Source organism: Geotrypetes seraphini, chromosome 11 (assembly GCF_902459505.1).
Source record: "Geotrypetes seraphini chromosome 11, aGeoSer1.1, whole genome shotgun sequence".
Classification (NCBI taxonomy): domain Eukaryota; kingdom Metazoa; phylum Chordata; class Amphibia; order Gymnophiona; family Dermophiidae; genus Geotrypetes; species Geotrypetes seraphini.
Genome location: NC_047094.1, coordinates 27,535,118 through 27,561,109, shown reverse-complemented (window position 1 = coordinate 27,561,109; position 25,992 = coordinate 27,535,118). Strand labels below are relative to the sequence as shown.

The 25,992-nt window shown below is 43.6% G+C and overlaps 2 protein-coding genes across 4 annotated transcripts in view; one reads left to right on the top strand and one right to left on the bottom strand.

Moving 5' to 3' along the window:
• Positions 1-13,480, bottom strand: part of LOC117369243 (uromodulin-like) — a 44,192-nt gene extending 30,712 nt beyond the window's left edge. Inside the window, exons 1-5 of the mRNA XM_033963509.1 lie at positions 13,333-13,480; positions 12,162-12,400; positions 11,932-12,054; positions 7,530-7,710; positions 231-368 (exon numbers count right to left, since the gene is read on the bottom strand). Of these exons, the coding sequence (XP_033819400.1) occupies positions 231-368; positions 7,530-7,710; positions 11,932-12,054; positions 12,162-12,400; positions 13,333-13,447 (796 nt within the window). The 5' untranslated portion in view covers positions 13,448-13,480. The remainder of the gene's footprint in view (positions 1-230; positions 369-7,529; positions 7,711-11,931; positions 12,055-12,161; positions 12,401-13,332) is intronic.
• LOC117369244 (acyl-coenzyme A synthetase ACSM3, mitochondrial-like) overlaps positions 1-25,992 on the top strand; it is a 168,868-nt gene that overhangs the window by 41,135 nt on the left and 101,741 nt on the right. The gene's annotated exons all lie outside the window — the stretch shown is intronic.

Here is a 25,992-nt window from a genome sequence, read left to right as displayed (position 1 = left end):
CGAACTAATTTAAATCATCCTTAGGTTATGTTATTTTTAATCTTTTGTTCACCGCATTGAACTTACGGTTATGCGGTTTATAAGTACGATGTTATGTTGTGTTTCCTGAGGAATAAATAAAGCTTTTTGTTAAAAAAAAAAAAAGTGAGTTAGAGAAAATTACCTTAAAATCCTGTATAGATAAACTACTTCAACAGTGTGTATAATAATAATTAGACTGTTTAATGTACCTGTAAAGCCTTCGATGCGAACAGAATGCGGGCCTCCAGCTTGTATTTGTAAGGTCCATCGCCCTTTAGGAGGGTTTTTCACCAGAGACATAGATCCCCACGATTCTGACACAATCTGTTTGACTTGTGCTTCCACACCTGGCAAAATAAAATATTCTACATCCAACTTTCTGCCTCTATGAAGACTTTATCAACACATATTAAATACTACAGTGAGATCACCAGCACAGTTACATAAAAACAAATAAACCCGATGGCAAATAGAGGCCAAATGGCCCATCCAGTCAGCCCCATCCGCAGCATCCACTATCTCCAGCTGATTTAGGCACTGTTTATAGTTAATAGTTAAGCGCAGAGGATGTGATAACAACAGTTAGCATATCTATCTGGGATTAGAAAAGATTTGGAGAAGTTCCTGGAGGAAAAGTCCATAGTCTGCTATTGAGAGAGACATGGGGGAAGCCTGGGATTGGAAGCATGGAATTTATTTATTAATGTATTTATATACCACTTATAGCTCAAGTAGAAGCGGCAGCTCTTCTTTTGAGAAAAATCCCCTGATGCAGCCGATGTGCGAAACAGGGCCTGCCGGGATATTTATATGATGCAGTGAATGATACATTCCCTGGATGCAGGGATCTGCACTGGGTTTTTTTGACTGCAGTCCGCAGCGGTTTTTTTGCAGTACTATCAGACACGATTGATAAGATAAGTGCCTTGCTTACTATGTATATTTAAATTCTAAAATTTAAGATATTTGACAATATTTAAAAACAATACGGAGTTTTGTGAGACCTAGGATGTATTTCTCTATGGCAACTGAATACTTGCCATAGAAAGTTTCCTCAGAGTAATCTGGAGAAACACTGAGGTCTCTTTCTCCGTTAAAGTAAGGACCAGCAGGCACATATAATTAAAATTTTTTTCTGATAATACGAGTTTATTTGAATATCATTTTGGTGTGACTAAAATCTATGTTTCTATAACCATAAAGCTCTATGACCTCACAATGCAAGTGTTAAGAGCCATAGCCTATAGGAAGAGGAGATGCGAATGTTAAGAGCCTTAGCCAATAGGGAGAGGAGGAGATAATGGTTATTGCAGATGGGTAGACTAGATGGGCCATTTGGACTTTATCTGTCAACATGTTTCTATGTTTCTATAACCATAAAGCTCTATGACCTCACAATGCAGGTGTAAAGAGCCTTAGCCTATAGGAAAAGGAGATGCAAATGTTAAGAGCATTAGCCAATAGGGAGAGAAGGACATAGTGGATGCTGTGGACGGGCAGACTGGATGAGCCATTTGGCCTTTATCTGCCAACATGTTTCTATGTTTCTATAACCATAAAGCTCTATGGCCTCACAATGCAAGTATTACGAGCCATAGCCTATAGGGAGAGAAGAACATAAGAACAGCCATATTGTGTCAGACTAATGGGCCATCTAGCCCAGTTTCCTGTTTCTAGAGTGGCCAATCCAGACAGTGGCGTACCTAGGGGGGGGCGGGCCGCCCCGGGTACCAGCCCTGAGGGGGTGTTCCCGGCCTTGCCGCTAAGTCCCCCCCACGCCCGAAGGACCGCTCGCCCCACTGACCTTCCAGCACACCTATGAAGCAGCCCGCAGCAGGATCGCGACGTCAGCAATCCCTCAGCTGCTTGGGCGCTGCTTCCTGCGCCGCGGTCCCGTCCCTCCTCTGACGTCAGAGGAGGGGGCGGGACCGCGGCGCAGGAAGCAGCGCCCAAGCAGCTGAGGGATTGCTGACGTCGCGATCCTGCTGCGGGCTGCTTCATAGGTGTGCTGGAAGGTCAGTGGGGCGAGCGGTCCTTCGGGCGTGGGGGGGGGCAGTAGCTTAAGGTAGCCCGGCGCAGGAAGCAGCTCCTAAGCAGCGCAAAGATAGCTGACGTCGCGATCCTGCTGCGGCTGCTTCATAGGTAGTGCGGGGAGGCCAGGGGGGCGAATGGTCCTTCGGGGTGGGTCGGGGCATCAGGCCTTCAGGGTGGGGCGGGCGGGCGGGCAGGCAGGCAGACTTTCAAGGGGGAGGGGGGGTGGCAGGCAGGCAGGCCTTCAAGGGGGGGTGCAGGTCTTCGGGGGGGGGGTGCAGACCTTCAAGGGGGTGCAGGCCTTCAAGGGGGGGACAGGCAGGCAGGCCTTCAAGGGGGGGACAGGCCTACAAGGGGGGGGGGACAGGCCTACAAGGGGGTGCAGGCCTACAAGGGGGGGGGACAGGCCTTCAAGGGGGGACAGGCCTTCAGGGGGGGTGCATGCCTTCAGGGGGGGTGCCGACCTTCAAGGGGGTGCAGGCCTTCAAGGGGGGGACAGGCAGGCAGGCCTTCAAGTGGGGGGACAGGCCTTCGGGGGGGTGCAGGCCTTCGGGGGGGGTGCAGACCTTCAAGGGGGTGCAGGCCTTCAAGGGGGGGACAGGCAGGCAGGCCTTCAAGGGGGGGACAGGCCTACAAGGGGGTGGGACAGGCCTTCAAGGGGGTGCAGGCCTTTGGGGGGGTGCCAACCTTCAAGGGGGGGTGCAGGCCTTCAAGGGGGGGGACAGGCCTTCAAGGGGGGACAAGCAGGCAGGCCTTCAAGGGGGGGACAGGCCTACAAGGGGGTGGGACAGGCCTTCAAGGGGGTGCAGGCCTTTGGGGGGGTGCCAACCTTCAAGGGGGGGGGACAGGCCTTCAAGGGGGGACAAGCAGGCAGGCCTTCAAGGGGGGGTCAGGCCTTCAAGGGGGGGACAGGCCTACAAGGGGGTGGGACAAGCAGACCTTTAAGGGGGGACAGGTCTACAAGGGGGTGGGACAGGCAGACCTTTAAGGGGGGATAGGCCTTCAAGGGGGGACAAGCAGGCAGGCCTTCAAGGGGGGGTCAGGCCTTCAAGGGGGGGGACAGGCCTTCGGGGGTGCAGGCCTTCGGGGTGGGTGCAGGCCTTCGGGGTGGGTGCAGGCCTTCGGGGTGGGTGCAGGCCTTCAGGGGGGGACAGACCTTCGGGTGGGGGGTACAATCCTTCGGGGAGGGTGCAGGCCTTCAGGGGTGGGGTTTAGGCGTTCAGAGGGGGACAGACCTTCGGGTGGGAGGTAAAGTCCTTCGGGGGGTGCAGGTCTTCAGGGGTGGGGTGTAGCCTTTCTGAGGGGGGACAGACCTTCGGGGGAGGGGGGGTCCTGGTGTAAAAGTACACAGAGGGAGAGAGGGAAGGGGGGGTTCAAAGATACGTGCATATGCCAGACTTTGGGGGTTAGAAATAATGGGTCTAAAAACAGAGGAGTGGGAGAGAGATGGTGCATAATGGGATTTAGGGAGGGAAGGAACAGAAAGGGAGAGAACTTGGAAACAGGGGATGGTGTGGAGGGGGGATAGAGATACTGGATAGGAGGATAGTTGGGAACAGAAAGGGAGAGATGGTGGATCCTGGGGTGGTGGGGATTTGAGAAAAGGTGAATCTGTGGATGGAGACAAAAAAAAGGAAAGATGCCAGATCTCCGGGAGAGGGAAGGGAAACGGAAGGGGAGAACAGAGATGGCAGACGGATGGTTAGCACGGAGAAAGGAGACCCTGGCAAGCAAGACAACAAGAGCCTGGGACCAACAAGATTTGAATATTGATCAGAGAACAAAAGGTAGAAAAAATAATTTTATTTTCTGTTTTGTGATTACAATATGTTAGATTTGAAAAGTGTACATGAGACAGCTTGAAATGGGAACTTTTCTATTTTTGTGAATGGCAAGGCTGAGTTCAGTTAAAATATATGCTTTATAAGAAAATATAATAATGTGTTTTATAAAGTTTATAAGCATTGCTGGCATACTCGGTGAGGTGTTCCTAGTGTTGGTGGTGGGGGTAGCATGTCAGTGTGTTGAGAGGAAGAGGTAGTCTGGGAAATTCTGCTGAGCAAACTCTGGGCCCATTTCCACCCCCAGTTAGTCCACTCCACTCAACTGGTTCACACACTGAGTGGGTCTTTGGGTGTTATTTCTGGGTAGTTGTTTTAGAATCTCTTCCAGTGGTTTGTCAGTATCTCCTTCTGGTCCAAGGAAGGAAACTTTGTCAACCTTAGCATTGACCTTCAGAATATGTTTGTAACAGCGCTGCTTGTGTGGCATTAGGCTATGTAGTGATCGAAAGAAAAAAACAGACCTTTGCACATTTTTGCACTATATGGTGGGTGTATGAGGAGATTCATTTCCTGCACAGTTAAGTCCATGTGAAGTTACCTTGTGCTGTATTTGACATCTAGCAAGGTCTCTGTTTGGAAGGAAAGATCTAAGCTTAAAAATGAAGTGGCCAGAAGTTATGTTAAAAGTAGATAGCGTAGCTGGTTTTAAGAAAGGTTTGGACAAATTCCTGGAGGAAAAGTCCATTGTCTGTTATTAAGACATGGGGGAAGCGTCTGCTTGCCCTGGATTGGTGCACTCAGCAGCAACAAATACTAGTTTTGGCTGGCTCTTTCCCCGCATTTCTCCTCTCTTCCCCACGATTTAATATCCAGTTCAGGCAGTAAGTAAATGCATCGGCAGGGGGGGTCTGGTAAGTCTTGGGGGCTGGGGATGGAAGGTGAGAATCAGTTCTGTAGGCTATCAGAAATTTGCTTAATTATCTACTCACACAGAAAAGCAGTAAAGTCAATAGGTTCTCTGAGTGGGAACAACCTGTTTGATCTTGCACTCTTGTGATTGACCAATTGTTTATCACTGTTTAATTTATCACATTGATTAATTTGAGCACACCTGAGGTGTCCTATGATGGTGTGCACTGCAGGCAGAGGAGCCTTATTGTGTAAAGCACTGGAGAATTCTCTCCTCTCGCTTACCTCTCACGCTGAGGACACCCTGCTTCAGTATAATCATTTATATGATTTATCTTATAAACATTATTACGTGGTCTTTTCCTCAAGTGCTGAGACATCAGGTTGTTCCCACTTGGAGAACCTATTGACTTTTACTGCTTTTCTGTGTGGCTTTAACATTTTTGCTATTCAGTATACCTAAACTATTATTCAGTAGAAAAAATATGGTTTGTTCAATCAAATCCTGTGTGGACATTGGACTTCTATGAGTGAATGTTCTGCTTGATTGAACAAACTAAATTTTTTCTACTGAATAATAGTCTAGGTACAATGAAAGTAAATAGCAAAAATGTTTGAGTAGATAATTAAGGAAATCTTTTTCATATTGCTTGCTTATGGACTGGGAAAAAAGACTGTTCAAGCAAATGTCTCCAGAACTGCTTTAATGGAAAAATGTGATTTTTTTTTTTTAAGTACTTTGTGAAATTTATTGTTGTTGTGAAATTTATTGTTATACTTTGTTTAAACTTAAAAAGCGGTGTCATTAACAGTGAATCTAATCGAAAAATCGATTCAACAGGGTGAATCGAATCGAATGAAATATTTTTCTCTGAATCGGGCAGCACTATTGGCTACCATGAGAATGGGCTACTGGGCATGATGGACCATTGGTGTGACCCAGTTAGGCTATTCTTATGTTATGTTCTCATCTGTAGGGGCCTTTGTTTTCACTTCTTATTTTAATGTATTTTTTTCCTGGGAACTTATCAGTGTTTTTTTATAATGGGAACAAAAATGGAAGAGAATTAATGTGTGTGGAATGGGGGGGTAACTAATTTCTTCAGCTAAATAATTCAATCCACTTCAAACAGACATAGGAGAACTCACGCACCATTCACACACCCTCCAACCAAAAACGTCAAAAGAAAAAAACTGTTCGACAACCTCCTAGCCATTCGAGCTGCAACACTTGACCCCCAACTCTACAACCTATTGACCTCGACCACAAACTACAAAACCTTAAAAAAAGAAATAAAAACCCTTCTATTCAAAAAACACATAAAACCAAACTAACATAATCAGAACTGTCCCAAGCATCACCTGCAACTACTCCATATGTACTTCTGATGTCATGACAATTCCGACATAATTTATGTTATGTTATGTTTGGAATAATGGTTACATAAATGAGGTTCAATAAAAGAAAATTTTCACTGCCTGTTTCTATTCTGACCATTTATTCCATTTCATGGTTATTGCAAAAAAAAAAAAAAAAAATTTTTTCCATGAGGGGGGGGGGGGGGGTGTCAAAAAATGATGGGCCCCGGGTGCCACATACCCTAGGTACGCCACTGAATCCAGAACACAGGTACCTGGCAGAATCCCAAATAGTGGCACAGTGGTTAGAGTTACAGCCTCAGCACCTTAAGATTGTGGATTCAAATCCCATGCTGCTCCTTGTGACCCTGGATAAAGGCCAAATGGCCCATCCAGTCTGCCCCTCCGCAGCATCCACTATCTCCTCCTCTCCCTAAGATATCCCACAGGCCTGTCCCATGCTTTCTTGAATTCAGACACGGTCTTGGTCTCCACCACCTCTACCAGGAGACTATTCCATGTCTCTACCACTCTTTCTGTAAAAAAAGTATTTCCTCTCAACTTATCTTAGGCTTCAATAATAATACATATTATTGCTGCTTATGTCCCCCTTTTTGAGAACGTTATAGAAAGGCCCCAAAGAGTCACATGGTCATCCCAGAAGAGGATGAATGTACAACATTTAACATAGTATTCTTGTAAAACACAGTCCATCTAAAATTCAATGCTATTTAGCCAGCCCGAAATGGCTCCTGGCTGGCTAAAAAGCGCTAAGCAAGCTCACTGTCAATATTTTCAGTGTAAGTTTTTTTTTGGGGGGTTGTACTGTATTTTTCCTTTAAGAACATAGGAATATTAGAATAGCTTTACTGGTTCAGACCAATGGTCCATCAAGCCCAGTAGCCCTGGCCAATCCAGATCGCTAGTACCTGGCCAAAACCCAAGATGTAGCAATATTCCATGCTACCGATCCAGGGCATGCAGTGGCTTCCCCCGTGTCTTTCTCAGTAACAGACTATGGACTTTTCCTCCAGGAATTTGTCCAAACCTTTCTTAAAACCAGCTACTCTCATTTTATGTATTTTGTAGAGGTTTCTGTACATTGTGTTATTTTATTATGTTATGAATATATGTATGACTATTTTGTACATTGTACTATATTTCACTATGTTTTAATTTGGTAGCTGCCCCGACAGTGTTCTCTAGGGCGGGATAGAAAATTTTAAATAAACTTGGAAATAAACATTGCTGAAACACAAGCCGTGTCGGGTCTACTGTTCCTTCACATCAGCTCTTAGGACCCATCGTGCTTTCTTCTTGTTGTTCTGTTTCAATAGGCTTAAAACGTTTCTTATTATTACTGTTCAGAAGCAGGAAGTGATTACTCAGGCACAGGAAACAGACCGCACTGTAATTCATACCTACCATCAGGTCCGACGACTCGTATGTTAGGAATGAAGCCATCAGTGGTCACAATTAATGCATTATACTTTTGTGCAATCTCAAAGAATTCAGAATGACTTCCATTGTAATTATAGTCTCCAGATAATAAACGTGTGGAACTGTTAATAGGCCTTGAAAGAGTGAAGTCCAAGTGGTTAAATACCTTAAAAAAAGATATTTAGATAGTAAAAGAAAGAAATTTGAAATGAAACGTATATATAAAATACAAGGAAAAAAGTGACATAACACAATGAAACACTTATAAGCCTAGATTTATTTAAAAAAAAAAAAATCAAGGGCTCAATATTCAGCCCATGGTGGTCAGTGATGTTATTTGCTGAAAGCCACAGGCTAAATTAATGCTGGGCTATGTCTGGGCTCCTGCATTGAATATCCAGGTAAGTGCAGTCATAGGCAGCGGAACACTTTTTTGTTGGGGGGGGGTCCCACAAGCTCTGCCCCCAGACCCCGCCCAAGCTCCGCTCCCATAATAGTATTAATTGTAATACCAATTTTCCATTCATTTTTCATATATGCACACAATATAATCTTATTAACAATCCATAATGGTTAACCAGAAAATTAAACTACGCAAAGCACACTGTATGTTTCTCAACATTCATTCCTACCAGAACACCTGGCCTTGGTCACACATGCAAAACACAGAGAACCCCTATGTAAATATAGGACTACAACCTAAAAGTACTAATATATACAAACAAAACCCTAAGATGTAAGACTCTGCATGCAGTGCAACCCCCAGAGAAATAGAAACATGCAGAAAACCTGGCTTTTCAGCAAATTGTAGCTCTATCCTTCCCCCCTTTCTCTCCCCCTTTCTACACATAAGTTCATGTAATCCTTTTTCTTCTTCTCTACCCACTATTTTAAGTTCTTGTAAACCGTGTCGAGCTCCATTCTCATGGAGATGATGCGGTATATAAACTTAAGGTTTAGATTAGATTAGATTAGATTTCTTCCTGAACAGTGCAAAATATAGACAGCAGATATAATTTCTCAAAACTGAGACAATTCAATAACTAAACTGAAAATAAAATCATTTCCCCTACCTTTGTTACCTGGTGATTTTGGGTTTCAAACCATTTTTCCAAGTCTCTGGCTGCATTTCCTTCTGTCTATGCTCTTAACTGTGTATCCAGGCCCACCTTATCCATTTGCTATTTTTCTCTCCTTCACTTTCTGCCATACATCCATCTTTGCCCAAAAACAAAAACTGACCTCATAGAACTAAGAAGCCTTTGAAGAGTGATCAAAAAATGTTTATAAAAATACTCAGAGATATGAAACTCTGAAGGGAAGGCTTGAAAACCTCCCTTGGGTAAAGAGTTTACCTTCCAATCATTGTTTTCCATAAAAATTTTTGATCACACTCTGGGGAGGCTAAAGATTGTTAAATGTTTCAAAGATTTCAAAGTCCAGTGATTACTTCTTTTTGTAAATACCATGCAAACGTCACTGCACAATTAAAGCTGAAAAGTTCACTTAGCTGTTAAGCGGGATTGAGGGGGTCCCAACGTGGCCCCGTTTCGATCCTTGCTTCAGGGGACCCAAGTTGTGCTTGTTCAAACAAGTTCCTGGATTGAACTTGTGCTAGTATGGTATAACTTCGTGACTTGCAACGTAGCTGGAGGGGTTGAAAAGTCTCTTCTTAAAATTCAAACCGCCAGCCACGTTGCAAGTCACGAAGTTATACCATACTAGCACAAGTTCAATCCAGGAACTTGTTTGAACAAGCACAACTCGGGTCCCCTGAAGCAGGGATCGAAACGGGGCCACTTTGGGACCCCCCTCAATCCTGTTTAACAGCTAAGTGAACTTTTCAGCTTTAATTATGCAGTGACGTTTGCATGGTATTTACAAAAAGAAGTAATCACTGGACTTTGAATCTTTGAAACATTTAACAATCTTTAGCCTCCCCAGAGTGTGATCAAAAGTTTTTTATGGAAAAACAATGATTGGAAGGTAAACTCTTTACCTAAGGGAGGTTTTCAAGCCTTCCCTTCAGAGTTTCATATCTGAGTATTTTTATAAACATTTTTTGATCACTCTTCAAAGGCTTCTTAGTTCTATTAGGTCAGTTTTTGTTTTTGGGCATTTTTGAGTTCTTTCTGACCTTGGGTCTATAAACTAGTGTCCCTGAACGGATTCCATACATCCATCTTTAGCATTCACTTTTAACATTCAATTTTCTTCCATTTTTCTGCTTTCTTCTCAAAATCTACTTTTCCATGCCTTCCCTTCCTATCTATCCATAATTGCCCCAGTGGTTAAAGCTACAGCCTCAACACCCTGAGGGTGTGGGTTCAAACCCATGCTGCTCCCTGTGACCCTGGGCAAGTCACTTAATCCCCCCATTGCCCTAGGAACATTAGATAGATTGTTAGCCCACCAGGACAGACAGGGAAAAATGCTTGTGTACCTGAATAAATTCATGTAAACCATTCTGAACTCCTCTGGGAGAACCATGTAGAAAATTTAATAAATAAATAGTGTGAAAAGTTTCAGCCTCTGATAACCAGGGCTGATATTGTGACATCATAATGCCTCATTCCACCAATGCCTAAGAGCCAACCTCATCAGTGATGTCATAGTGGCTTCATTGTCCTATACTTGGCTCACTTTTGCTACCTTTTGATTTCTAGAGTGGCTCAGTGGTTAAAGCTACAACACCCTGTGGTTAAAGCCTCAACACCCTGAGGGTGTGGGTTCAAACCCATGCTGCATGTGACCTTGGGCAAGTCACTTAATCCCCACATATCCCCAGGTAAATTAGATAGCTTGTGAGCCCACCAGGACAGGAGCTCTCCTAGGAGAACAGTATAGAAAATTGAATAAATAAATAGGTATGGTGGTCAAGGGTTGCTTTTTTCATTTGTGGCTTATTAAACAACTAAGACTATTTTTGGATGAATCTAATTCGGTAAACATTGTGCACGCTTTAATAACTAGATCTGGACATTGGTACGACAAGTGAGGTGATTAAATTTGCAGACGATACGAAGTTATTCAGAGTAGTGAAGACGCAGGGGGATTGCGAAGATCTGCAACGTGACATAATCAGGCTCGAGGAATGGGCATCAACATGGCAGATGAGGTTCAACGTGGATAAGTGTAAAGTGATGCATGTCGGTAACAAAAATCTCATGCACGAATACAGGATGTCTGGGGCGGCACTTGGAGAGACCTCCCAGGAAAGAGACTTGGGAGTTCTGATCAACAAGTAGATGAAGCCGTCCGGGCAATGCGTGGTGGCTGTGAAAAGGGCGAACAGAATACTAGGAATGATAAAGAAGGGGATCACGAACAGATCAGAGAAGGTTATCATGCCACTGTACCGGGCCATAGTGTGCCCTCACCTGGAGTACTGCGTCCAGCACTGGTCACCATACATGAAGTAGGACACTGTACTACTGGAAAGGGTCCAGAGAAGAGCGACTAAAATGGTTAAGGGGCTGGAGGAGTTGCCGTACAGTGAGAGATTAGAGAAACTGGACCTCTTCTCCCTTGAAAAGATGAGACAGAGAGGAGACATGATCGAAACATTCAAAATACTGAAGGGAATAGACTTAGTAGATAAAGACAGACTGTTCACCCTCTCCAAGGTAGGGAGAATGAGAGGGCACTCTCTAAAGTTGAAAGGGGATAGATTCCGTACAAACGTAAGGAAGTTCTTCTTCACCCAGAGAGTGGTAGAAAACTGGAATGCTCTTCCAGAGTCTGTCATAGGGGAAAACACCCTCCAGGGATTCAAGACAAAGTTGGACAAGTTCCTGCTAAACTGGGACGTACGCAGGTGAGGCTAGACTAATTTAGAGCACTGGTCTTTGCCCTAGGGGCCGCCGCGTGAGCGAACTGCTGGGCACGATGGACCACTGGTCTGACCCAGCAGCGACAATTCTTATGTTCTCATGTAGTCAATTAGATTATTGCACATACACAAATCATTTCAAATCCCAGTTCAACAGAGTGCAGGGGGTAACAGGGAAAGGTCTGAAGCGGTGGTGTAGTAAGGATGAGCGGTGTCCGGGGCGGTGGTGCCCTCCCCCGCCCTCTTCCGCCATGCACCCCCTTCCCTTCCCTTTTTAACTTCTCCAGTGCGAGCAGCATGCCCACGTCGGAGTCGGCTCACCCTTTGACATCACTTTCCTAGGCGCGGGTCCTGGAAGTAACGTCAGAGAGAGTGCCAATGCCGACGCAGGAGCAACCTCGTGCCGGGGAAGCGAAAAAGGTACGGGGGAAGGCAAGGGGTGCATGCAAGCAGTAAGGAGAGAAGGAGGGACTGCACTCGGGGTGGACCTCCCCCCCCTTATTCCCCTTATTACTCCACTGGTCTGGAGTAGCCCTGCTAGGAAAGTTGACTTACTTTGCCCAAATCTGAGAGGCTCACTTGGAAAACATGCCCAAAGCTATTAGCCGCGATGTCTCTGTAAATCAGGAACTGTGGGTCCCCGAGGTCTGAGCACAGGCCAGTGATCAAAAAGTATACCTAAAAAAAAAAAAAAAAAGATTTATAACTGGCTCAATTCATTGGTAGTTGCCTTCATTATATGAGAAACATTCTAAAGTATCTTTAAAAAAAAAAAATATCCACACCTGACACTGTTTTGCATTGATTAGCGAATAGACACGGTTTACTGTGCTGGTTTCGTTGAAATCTTTTGCAGAAGCATCGGTCAGAACAAGTATGAAGGAATGAGGTGGGGAGGTCTCTAAGGCCAGCTCGAGGCCTCGCATTGTATATTCAGGGCAGTCACCCCCTCCGATGGCCACAATATTGTTGAAAAAATCGGCAAACTCTTTCTTGGATGTTGTGTTGTAGCTGGGTCCAACGGCTGTCAAGGGAAAGTCGCAAAGGGTTACAGTGGCATCAACACCTTTGCTATTAAGGAGATTTCTCAGTCAACCGTAAAACAAGTCTTTTTTCAGGATTGTAAAATATGGTGATTTCTAATTATTACCTGTCCCCTTATATGACACTAGAGAATAGTCCATTAACATCCCAATGACTCTCTTTCTTAAACACAGCTCATTAAACAGGGCACCCAAACGAATAGGGGCAACAGCTAAAAGCATGCCTTTATTCGCACTCGTTTCAAGCTATTTAGCCAACAGGATCTTCATGTATTCTGCTGGGGGAGGGGGGGCTTATATTATTGTATATAATGGGTGTCTTAGCATTTGGTGTGTGCTATGTCAATTAGCAAACCTTATTTGGAACTCAGTCAGGCAGTTTCAGGATTCGTGTGGAAAATGGGTGGAATGTAAAGATCGTTCCTTTCGGGTGGAAGTCCTCCTTCTACATGACAGTTTGAAACCTCTGCTTAGCAAAAATGGCAAAAGCCAGAGGGACTGCGAATGAATGTAGACACGAAGGTAAAATGAAATAATACAGCAGACCCTCAATATTCGCGGGGTTAGGGGCAGAGCTGGCCCGTGAATATTGAAATATCGTGGATAACTTTCAAGGCCAGTTCTGATCCACTCCCGCCTCCCTCCTGCGTCCCGGACCTTCCCCAGACCTCATCTGGTGGTCTAGCGGCGACGGGAACTCATTTTGATGACGGCTTTGCACGGGCCAGGAGCGTTGGACAATTGATCATGCCCCGTGTCTCTGCTAGACCACCAGGTAAGGTCTGGGGAAGGTCCAGGATGCAACGTTTCTTTTTTTTAAAAAAAATCACAAATAACCAAATCCATGGGTACTGAAACCGCGGATTTGGAGGGGGTACTGTATATCATTTTTTAAAAGCACAACATCTCATACATGGGTCATTGAATTCCACCATGGTGTACTGCCGGGCACCACAAGGAAATCGTGCTAAGACTCGGTCCAGAAGCCATTCATTGACCATCTGCAACTGCTGAAGATCATCAGACATGGAGCCAGTTGTATCCACCAGGTACGTCAGGGATGAGGACTCTGCAGACAAAAACAAGCTGCTTAGAAGCCGTCCTGTGATTTCAGGAACATCTCAATAAAAATAATGTTACTTCACTTATCTACTGGTTGACATGTGAGTGATTCCCTTTATTTAAATGTCAGCTTTTTGAGTTGTCGCTCAAGAGTTTAGTGCTATCAGGGATGGTCCCCCGCCCTCTTCTCCTTCCCCACCCCCATCGGCTCCTTTCCCACCCTCCTGTTGCGCACCACCTGCATCCCTCTCATCCTCCAAGGATCTCATGGCGCTGTGTTCCAAAACATTGTGTGACATTGCTTCTACATACTTTGTGAAAGTGCTACAACATTAGGGCCCATATTCCATAAATGGCGCCTTAAGTTAGGTACCGGGAGACGCCCTAGCAGGGCCTAACTTAAGTTGAGAACTCTGTTGAAAAAAAAAAGAATTTTAAAAGGAAAAATGTAGGCGCCTATCAGCACCTTTAAAAACGTCGCCTACAGAGGTGCTTTACAATGCCTAATGCCGCTGTAGGCATGGCTAATGCCAGAGGTGGCGTTAGGCAGCATCAAGCGCCTCTGTAGACACGATTCACGTAAAAGGTAGGTGCCACGATTCTATAAACAGCGCTGTCACATGATTGACATGCAATTGGCAACCATTTTTTAGGTGGCCGCCATAAACGGTAATGTTCATAGAATCCTGGCCTATGCGCCTACCGTAATCGTGCTTTGAGACTGGCTATGACACGGCAACTGATTTTGTGCCTTTTGAGGCGTCAATTAGGTTCTGTTTTCACAACCAAAGCAGCATTGTCATATGCGGGTCCTATCGAGATTTAGACCGTTTTAAGAAGTGACGTCAGAGGAAGAGTTGACGCTGGCATGACAGCAGCTTGGGGGATTGCTGCTCACGTCAGGAACGTTACAGAGGTACAGGGGGAAGGGAAGCAGCGCGTGAGCGGCAGGAGGGGGCGGAGAAGGAATGTGTGAAGATGGAGGCGGTGGAGGGGTGCCTCTCACCCTCGCTACCCCCTGCCTATAGGTTTAGCTACACTGCAATTTTTGTAACCTCAAATGACTCGCGTGCCCACTCAGAACAGCGCTACTATAGACAGAATGAAAAGGCAGCATCCAGTACCTGTAGGTGCCACACAGGAACGATTCACTGGAGCCTGTGATGAATTGTAACCCAGTGGAGGACCTGCAGAAACAGAGGCAAAACCAAAATTCAAAATATAGACATTCCCGTGTTTTTCAATTGGAAACGTGTAGGTGTGTATTGCAGTTCTAGGACCTAAATAAAAGCAAAGGAAAATAAATACCATCCATAACTAAATCCACAGCCAAAATTCACTGCCAGAATTGAAGCTGAAGCTAAAACCATCTTGTCTACCCCACCCATCCCCTGGCAGATGATGTGTTCCCCTCTCACACAGAATACAGGTCCCAATGCCACCCTCCTTTTTTTTTTTTGCAGAGACCTGAAGCTTAAGAAGCCTTGTCAGTCTAGTGGCATCTTTGGGGCAGGAACAAACCCCACTTGTTTCACTGCTCAATTAAAATGGCTGCTTAGACTTCATAGGGTGGCCATATGGCTCCATAAAAAGGAGGACGGATTGAGACATCCGGGTTTTACTTCTATTGACAGCAATTGACGGGAGGTCCTGGCAGCCATTTTGGGACTGAAACCAAAGGTCTTCTAATCATTTAAAGGAAAAGGACACCCATAATTCAGAAACTTACAAGAGTTTTGTACATATCAAAGCCCAGCATAGGTACCAGACAAAAACCACCAGAATTCCTGATAATAACTTTACACACAGAATAGCAAATCCAAAAAGGAAAGCACAGGGTTCAAAAATAGCAGCAATGATCCCTAGCAGTAGTCTTATGACTCTACCGCTAGGCATATAAGGGCTATTGTTGGTTGCAATTTTATTCTTTAAAGGATCCTTAATCTCAATGATTTACATTGAAGCTAAGGTTGTCTAAATTACATTCCAGATCTTTATTTTATTTCTTTATTTTTGTCACCTTTCACCTGGGGAGGGGGAATTTGATTATGGTATGGATGGGGATGGGAAATGAAAAGATTTGGAAGGAGGGGTTGGAGGAGGGAGGAAGGGTGAGGGAATGGGGAGGGACTGGGGAGGGAAGGGGTGAGAGGAGGGTGATAGAGGGGGATTATGATTTATTATATAAAATGTTTGGAGGAATGATAGAATTTTATAGAATATATGGATTAGAATTTTAACATTTGTGAAATCATTTGTAAAGAATATCTTTCTGTATAATATATTTGTATTTTTACTTTATTCTTTCAATAAAATGTTTGAACATAAAGGATCCTGAAAGTAAGGTGCGCTAACAGATTTAATGGGTCCTTTTCCTGAGCTGCGTTAGGCGCTAATGTGCACCTAACATAGCAAAATGTGGGGTACTGTGGGATTCGCTCAGGCATCCTGCGGTAACTTGGAAATCTGTGGGCAACAACACATTTTTTGCAGGGAGCGTGTCAGGGCAAAGAGTGAGCACTCCTGCACTCCTGCTCACTAACTGGTTAGCGCACAGATGCAGCAAGAGCCTTTTACCACCTACAAAATTGGTGGCAGTTAAGTCATAAAATGTGGCAATTTATAACAAATATATTTTATTGAGCTTAACATGGAAAACGAGCAAAGGCACAAGGTGCAACAGAACAAGCTCAAGTTATAACAAAAAGACCCACAACACCAAAGCTCCCCTCCCAACCCCCCTCCCAACCCTCCCCTCCCAACCCCCGGTCCTCCTTCCAGTTGCAACCCATAGAAGGAACTGCAGTACAGTACAAGAATACATATTCATATATAAGTAAGGAACACAACAGTAGACAAAAACAGGATATCAACAGTTGAGCAAGCGGCTATGAGCCAGGGGAGTCACGGTGTTTCAGAAGGGCTCCCAAGTGCGCTGAAAAGAGCTCCCCGGAAGAGAGGAAAAGTCCAGCACAGCCCGTCGTTCCCACATCAGAAGGGTAATCAGACGACACCGCCAGAGAGAGTAGTCCGGCGCCTCCACGTCAAGCCATTTAAGAATACATTTCAGAGCAATGAGGACTGTCCACTTGAGGAAGGCAGCAGCCCCCCGTTTACGGGGAAAATAATGGGGAACAGCACCAAACAAAAAAAAGGGAGAACGTTGTATAGTGATGTTCCAAATGCGCTCCACAAAGAGAAATATGGCGTCCCAAAAGGAGCGAATGGTAGGACAAGTCCAAAACATATGTCCCAATTTATGCACTACTAAAGCGGAGGAGATGAAGAGAACAGGAAGTCTATGGCATTCAATAAATAAAATTTATTTGATATAAGGTGACTCTAAAACAGTGTCCCGTAAACATTTCGACTGGCGGCACAATAAACCTGGTGCTCCGGCTGGAAAGCGCCCAGAAGTGCGCGGTCATCGACGCAATGACGTCTGCGCATGCACGGAGGCCCTCCGGCCGCTACCCTGAAGCTGTCACTTTGGTGGAGGGATCCTGGAGGAGGAGAGACGCCAGCGAGGAGGAGTCATTGGTGCCGGCTGACTGCCTACAGAACATGAATCTCGGCACGAGAGGCACGTCCTATAAGCAGCCAGCCAGCGCCTCTCCTCCTTACCGGCGTCTCATTGGGGCACATCTGGAATCTGCCGCGGCACACAGTTTGCGATATATTGCTCTAAAAGATGACTCGACACAATTTGTGTTTCGTCTGCAAGGCCTACATCAGGAGTTTGGTATGTTGTAGTAAAATGTACTCATAGTAGAGAAAGACACGGGAACAAATTTTTCCCCGTCCCCACGGGAACTTATTTTCCCGTCCCGGCAAGTTCTTTTCCTGTCCCTGCCCCATTCCTGCAAGCTCTGTCCTCATCTGCTCAGCCTCAAACACTTTAAAATCCTAAGTAGCAACATTCAAGAGCTCAGATTGTGATGTCATAATGCCTCATTCCACCAATGCCTAAGCTCCGCCCTCATATACACAAGCCTCAAACACTTTAAAATCCTAAGTAGCAACATTCTAGAGCTCAGAGTGTGATGTCATAATGCCTCATTCCACCAATGCCTAAGCTCCGTCCTCATCTGCTCAGCCTCAAACACTTTAAAATCATAAGTAGCAAAATTCTAGAGCTCAGATTGTGATGTCATAATGCCTAAGCTCTGTCCTCATCTGCACAAGCCTCAAACACTTTAAAATCATAAGTAGCAACATTCTAGAGCTCAGATTGTGATGTCATAATGCCTCATTCCACCAATGCCTAAGCTCTGTCCTCACCTGCACATTCCTCAAACCCTTTAAAATCATAATGTCTTTGAGGCTTGTGTGGTTAAGGCAGAGCTTACAGGAATGGAGCAGGGACAGCGACAGTGACAAAACTCACAAGGACGGGACAGGGAACTTGAGTTCCTGCGGGGAAGGGGACAAATTTGTCCTCGTGTCATTCTCTAACTGATAGCACAACCAACGAGCCCTTGTGAAAATATGGAATCCCTGGACAAATGCTCAGGTGTGCTCCTCAAAGAAATGCCACTTAGGTCTGCATATTTATTATAGGTGGTAAATGAAGTTTGATTAAACATCACTGTACACAATAAAACAATCAAAGAAAGAATTTTTAAAACAAGACACCCAACAAAGCATATCAGAGTCCATTGACCCAATAATAACCAAATTCCAGTCCTCAAGGGGAGCAAATATAGCTTCAATCTATTCCTAAATGCCCACAGATTAGACACCACTCACAACTCAGTTGGAAGGTTGTTCCAAGTCACCAGAGTTGCAACACTCTCAACTTAGCCAACCACTTCCATAGGGATCTATAAATAATTGTCATGAGCAAACCATAAGGCCCTAGATGGTATACTGGTGGAAACACCTTTCCAAGGAAATTGGTTTCTTCTTACTCAATACCTTAAAAACAGGACCAGCAATTTAAAAAGGCAGCAACTTTAATTGGGAGCCAATGCAAAGCTATATCCGCTCTGATATACCCACTCCCAGCACCAACCTAGATGCTACATTTTGCACTGTTTGAAGCTTTTGGATCCACTGTACTGATAATCCAAATTCTTAATCTAAAGACAGGAGAATTGGTTTTAGGATAGGTTTCAATATGGAGCTACTTGTCACCAAAAAGATTTTGTATATGGTACAACAGGGGCATTCATCATAACTAAAGACCAGAAAACTACCCACAAATTCTACAATTTTCAAAGCTTCCTGCATCTTGGCGATTTTGTAATATAAGACCTCCTTTGCTTCAATTTTCTTTGTTAAGCAAAATTATGGGATCAGTCTTCAGGCTTTCTGTTCCAAGAAGTGAAGCAGACACTTAGGGAGGTTTGGATTACCCTCAATTGTGAACAAACAGAGCAGAAGTAAGACATTCGAAATGCAAGGAGGAGCTTTTCAGACTCTTAGGTAGAAAGCTAAAATAAACTATTTAAAAACAAGGAAAAGCAAAGAGGATTAAATGAGAATGACAAAACATTAACACTTCATCTCACAGTCCTCTGGCTTCATGCTTAAAGATAGAACCACAGGACATTTTGCCATCTTTAGCCTCCTTACTGTGTTGTCACAGGTCTCATAGAAATATGATGGCAGAGAAAGGTTAAATGGCCAGTCTGCCATTCTGCAGTAACCATTATCTCTTCCTCTCTCTAAGAGATCCCAAGTGACTGTCCCAGGCCCTCTTGAATTCAGACACAGCCTCTGTCTCCACCACCTCTTCTGGGAGACTGTTCCATGCATCTACCACCCTTTCTGTAAAAAATAATTTCCTTAGGCTCAGGAGTAATCTATCTCCTCTTAACTTCATCCTATGTCCTCTCATTCCAGAGCTTCCTTTCAAATGAAAGAGACTCGACTCATGCGCATTTATGCCATGTACGTATTTAAATGTCTTGATCATATCTCCACTCTCCCGCCTTTCCTCCAAAGTATACATAATGAGATCTTTAAGTTGGTCTCCATACGCCTTAAGATGAAGACTACCGACTATTTAAGTAGCCTTTCTCTGGACTGACTCCATCCTGTTTATATCTTTTTGAAGGTGCGATCTCCAGAATTGTACACAATATTGTAAGTGAAGTTTCACTAGAGTCTTATGCAGTGGTATCAATACTCCATTTTCCTACTGGCCATACCTCTCCCTATGCACCCTAGCATCCTTCTAGCTTTCGCCATCACCTTTTCAACCTGTTTGGCCACCTTTAAGATCATCACATACAATCACACCCAAGTCCCGCTCTCTGTGACCAGAGTCCATTCCTGTCTATCCTGTGTCTGCTTCAGTTTTGTTACTATTTTGGTTCCTACAACCTCCGCTCATGGTGATATTAAACTATATTCCTTCTGAGAAGGTCACGTCTCTTATGGTATGGTTTTATTGTCAGAACCAGAATAGGTTTTTTGACCCCCCCCCCCCCAAGAAAGTAATCCAACAAATTATCTGAGGAAAACTTGAGAGCATTTTCCTTATAGACCTGGCACAATCATGCACTTCGCTTACAGTATATATTGGACACTATGTGGCGGCAATTCTGTGAATGACCCCTTTTAGATGTTCTCTCAGGGTTTCCACAGCTTGCATTGTGCTTCTAGCAGGTTTTCGGGTCTCGCTAGGTTTTGGCAGAAGCCAATGTTTCAGCCACCATCATGCAGTGGCTTTCTTCAGCATACTCTGAAGAAAGCCACAGCATGGTGGCTGAAATGTCGGTTTCTACCTGACAAAATGCAGTGAGACCCGGAAACCTGCTGTTAGGTTATTCAATAATGGCAACCAAGCACCCATTATAGGATGCTAACGTAAGCCTGGTCTCACTCACACAGTCTCGGGGCACCAGCGACCAGGGCATAGAAAAAGAAAGTCTGATTTTAAACTGGGGCTAGATTTATTCCCCGAGGGTTCAATCGCTCCACATAATCTCTCTCATGCCTGCACTGCTTTCTTGGTATGCAAATCTCTCTCATGCATGCTCATTGTGGATATGCAGAAAACCAGCCCTGCTCTAGTCTACAAAATGGAACCTAAAGCAGTGGGTGGAGTCTGGGCAGAGCATGGGTGGGGCACATAAATTATAGAAAACTATGATTGCATTGGCTTCCAGTGGTTTTGAGAATTCAGTTTAGGATCTTGGTATTAATATGTAAGGCCTTGCATCAAACTCTGCCAAACGTAATGGCTACTTTAACGGCCTCTTTTACAAAGCCGTGCTAGCGGCTGCCGCGCGGCAACAGCCCCAAAAGCCCTTTAAATCTCTATGGGCTTTGGGGCTCTTAGCGCAGAGCAGCCGCTAGCGTGGCTTTGTAAAAGAGGCCGATCTGATCGAGACTTTCAAAATACTGAAAGGATTCGACAAAATGGAGCAGGGAAAGCAGTTATTTACAATGTCGAGTGTGACACGGACAAGAGGACATAGACTGAAGCTGAGGGGGGACAGGTCCAGGATGAATATCAGGAAGTTCTGTTTCACGCAGCGAATGGTGGACACCTGGAATGCTCTCCCAGAGGAAGTAATTGCAGAATCCACCGTTCTAGGATTTAAGGGTAAACTAGATGCACATCTCCTTAAGAGTGGCATAGAGTGATACGGGTAAGGATAAATTAGATGCACATCTCCCTTGAGAAGAATACAGTGATATGGGGACTAAAACTATGCCAGGGTATACCTGGCGGGGCCTCCGCGTGTGCAGATCATCGGACTTGATGGACCCAGGGTCTGATCCGGAGATGGCAATTCTTATGTTCTTATATTCTAAATGTTTCATACGCGCCTTCTCGCTTGCTGCGTTCTCAGTCTAAGCAATTGTGGGCACTTCCTTCGTTACGATCTATAGCTAAGGCAACTATTCGCTCTCGTGTTTTTGGTGCGGTAGGTCGTCAATTATGAAATGCCCTTCCGTCCGTCAATTTTCATAAGCATTGGAAGGCTTACTATTTTCAGAAGGCTTTTTAAAAATCTGTGATGGGACGCTGCCACTATTATTGTTATATTATATGTTTGTATATTTATAAAGAATGTTACTTTTGTCATATAGATTTTGTTTATTAAACTGGGGGAGGGGGTTGTAGGTATTATGAAAGATTGAATATTTTTAGAAAGTTTATCGTGTGATGTGTTAGTATTAGAGTATCAGGGTTTGGGTGTTCAATTATGTTTATGTGTGGGGTTTTTTTTTTTTTTTTTTTTGTAACCCACTGAGATTTTTGGATATGTGGGATATAAATGTTTAAAATAAATAAATAAATTTATGTGTATTAGCAATCTAGGTGTCAGCATTTACACCTAGTGGCTGTGCCAAAATTATACACCTAGGGGTAGACAATTCTGGTCCTCGAGAGCCTGAGCCAGGTCAGGTTTTCAGGATATCCACAATAAATATGCACGAGATAGATTTGCATCTCAAGGAGGCAATGCATGCAAATCCATCTCATACATATTCATTGTGGAGATCCTGAAAACCTGACCTGGCTCCGGCTCTTGAGGACCGGAATTGCCTACCCCTGTGCTAGTATACTATAAAGAAGTGTATCACAAACTGTATGCTGTGGCACACTAGTGTGCCCCCCGAGATGCCAGGTGTGCCGCGAGACACCGGGGAGATGGAGAGGTGCTGGCGCCGGCTGACTGCCTACAGGACGCGCCTTCTGCAGTGAGAGGCACATCCTATAGGCAGTCAGCCAGCGCCAACGCCTCTCCTTCTCTTCGCGCATCTTCCCTAACAGCACACACACACCCTGGCAGATCAGGGTCCAGCTGGAGGGAACTTCGCGCAGCACGGATGTCGACGTGGTGATATCACACACGCACACGGTGTCATCACATTGACATCTGCGCACTTCCAGAAGCCTCGAGCCACGGCTACCATGTTTAGTATGCTGCGGCTTGGCAAAGTTTTGCGAGACACCGCTATAAAGAAAAGTAGGTATTTACCCTTTATTTTCCCTATATAGAGCAGACTCCCAGTAGGTGCCATCTAGGCTTCTAAATATAGGTGCCCTCTCTTGCTAATAATAATAATAATAACTTTATTTTTCTATACTGCCACAATCTTGCGACTTCTAGGCGGTTTACATTCAAGAGAGCTGGATATTCAGCGAGATTACAATATGCAGATATTTAGAGGAAATACAGAGTACATCAACTTTAAGAATGCAAAAGTATAAAGTGTACAGTACGCTAAGACATTTTCGAGAGGACCTGCTAGGAAAAGATCACGAATTACAAAAATACATCGAATAAATATAATATACAGTTTAGGAATTTTCAGAGGGGCATATTAGAAGATATGTCCCGGATTGCAAAATAGGGTTTATTTAGGAATTCAGAGGGGGGAGGGGGGGTGGGTAAAATGGGAACGAGAAAAGAGAGAAGTGTTCGGTGAGGAAATTATTTAGGTGATATATTTGTCGAATAAGGCAGTTTTTATAAGTTTGAAAAAGTTGACATTCCTTACAATTAAGCTTCTGTAAAGCACTCTCAACCAAGCAAGCTACGGAAAAAAAAAGGACTGCTTACAAAAGCGAGCCAAAGAAAGCTGAAAGAAAAGCCTGAACTCTATGAAAAGGACTGGGCACATAATTGCATTCTACCCTATATAATGCTGTGATGAAGCCGCTTTTACTTACCCCATATGGTTCCGGCTGTTGTCAGTGAGACCCACATGAAGGAAGTTAGCAGCACGGTGAAGTAGAGAAGGGCCTGCATGCTCACACACTACTGTTAATATGAGAAGTACTGACTTTTCCTGGTCCTGAAAAGGCAAAGACTACAGCAGTTCAAGTGAAGCATTTATTTTCTTTATTTATTTAAAAATTTTCTACACCGTTTAAAACCTAAACGGTTTACATAGGGCTCCTTTTACAAAGGTGCGCTAGCGTTTTTAGTGCACGCACAAGATTAGCACACGTTACAGCTGAAAAATTACCGCCTGCTCAAAAGGAGGCGGTAGCGGCTAGCACACCGTTGTAAAAGGAGCCCTCAGTTTTTGTTTTATTTTATAAATTTAAATGATTTACAATATCAAAAGATATCAAGGATAAAGGTTTCTTTACAACAATTTTTTTTTTTTTACAATATTCATACAACACAAACATTCCTTTTCAAGCCCTCAAATAATGGGGAGACATGCGATTTTCCAACTAACAAAAATAAGGAAAACAAAGAATTGGTTCTTGATTCAAATGAATCTTAACCATTCAATTACTATTGGGAATCTTACATCCACCATTTTCTCAGTAATGAATCATTAAAATAATGGGGAAAATCATTTCTGTTCTCGAGCTATTAGAAATTGTTGCAGTTGAATGGGATCCCAAAATAAGTATTCAATGTCTTGTAATTTAACAAGCCTTCAGAAATCTATGGCATAGATTTTTAATACTATTTTAGCCTGAGTCAATTCACATATAACATCAATCCAATACAGTTAGACCTAGACTGTATACAATGGTCCCATTCACTGTTTTCTATATATTTTTAAAGGTAGCCTCAGCCCCACCACTCCACCGCTATGTTAGTTTGTCATTGCGGGAAGAATTATGTGGCAACTTATCATTGGCTGCCTATATGCATTTTTTATCAAAAATTCATTGGCATTTGTTTTATCTCAATGGTTCTAATATCATCCAATAAATATTTATGTTTTGCAAAAAGCCAGTGTACTTAGCTTGTTCATTCAGCCAACGTCTGGGAGTCTAACCCGACATGACATGTTTCGCACCGTAAAGTGCTGTATGAAGGGTCTCCCGAGAACGCTCGTTCATCCGACTCCACATCCGACTCTCTTAAACTTGTGGAGTCGGATGAACGAGCGTTCTTGGGAGACCCTTGATACAGCACTTTACGGTGCGAAACATGTCATGTCGGGTTAGACTCCCAGACGTTGGCTGAATGAACAAGCTAAGTACACTGGCTTTTTGCAAAACATAAATATTTATTGGATGATATTAGAACCATTGAGATAAAACAAATGCCAATGAATTTTTGATAAAAAATGCATATAGGCAGCCAATGATAAGTTGCCACATAATTCTTCCTGCAATAACAAACTAACATAGTGGTGGAGTGGTGGGGCTGAGGCTACCTTTAAAAATATATAGAAAACAGTGAATGGGACCGTTGTATACAGTCTAGGTCTAACTGTATTGGATTGTTGTAATTTAACAAGACATTTGCATGGAAATTTTAAATAAAAAGATGCCTCTAGAGCTAGAACTCTTATTCTTCATTTCAAAAATTCTTTCCTTCTTACTTGCATAGCTCTAGAGACATCAGGAAAAATTCTAACAAAATCTCCACAAAATATACATAAGTTTATAAAACAAAATAAAACCAGGCAAGCATAAACAAACAATCCTCAGAAAATCAGCGAAAGATAAAAGCCAGAGCGGCTTCTGCAAACAATTATGAAAAAGTTCTCAAAAGTCAGCAGTCATGAGGAGTCAATATCTAGAAAAAGGCATTTTAAGTAGTTTTCCTAAATTTGCCTTTTTCACCACATTTCCGTAATTTTTTCCTACTAGAATTAACAACAAGCTCAACACTTTCCCACTTCTAGCCTTTTCCTCAGTGCTAGCAAAACAAATGTGTTATTTAAGCTCTACTTACTGAACTGGGACAGCCTGGGATAGTAGCAATATTACCAATTACACCCCTTATAAAGCAGCCTGAGGACAGACTTATTGGAGGAATTCCCAAGTCTATTGTTTAGAGAAATAAGTGTTTAAGCTCATATCCTTGTCCAGGTGTTCTGTGTTTGTTCCTGATTTCTGCTGAGTAATCTAATGACACTATGGAGCGACACCATCTGGAATGATAAAATAAGATTCGGAGCCATTCTAAAACCTGAACCTTATCAGCTAAGTGTGGTCGCCTGCATTGGGTATGTCTTGCATTTTCTTTGCTTTTTCACTTATTTAAAATATACGTGCATAAATAAAATAAATCTCTAGAAGAAGGAGTATAACGAGAAGGATGTAAACAATCCACGATTAAGCCTCTAATGAAGAAGCGAGGTATACGTGTCGACCAGATGACTAATTAAAGCCCAATACGGAAAAGTTTTGGGGAAAATAGTGTTAAGCCAGTATTAGTCAAATCTGTTGGTCGAAATGAGTGCTTAAATCATCATCAGTTCGGCTTTCGAAAGGCCCAATGTCTCTTGTGGATGCTTTGAGACAGGGCATTGGATGAATATGTGGCATACTGCGTGGTTTTGATTGACATACAAATGTATATGGTAAACTGAGTGTTCCAAATAAATGCTTCTGATACAAAAGTTTGGCCAGGATTTATGCCTGTAAATTTGGAATGATATAACATCAGCAAAGTCCGCCTTTGTAAAAGCACCGTGGTTTTTGATTTCAGGTTTCATTAGCTGAGGTCCATGTGTGCAGAGGCTATTTTGCTCGGAGGTAAAATATGGTCTTTCATTATTTACATTATTACATATTTGCTGGCTTGGATACTATTTGGGCAATTCTAAAGATTTTTCAGGC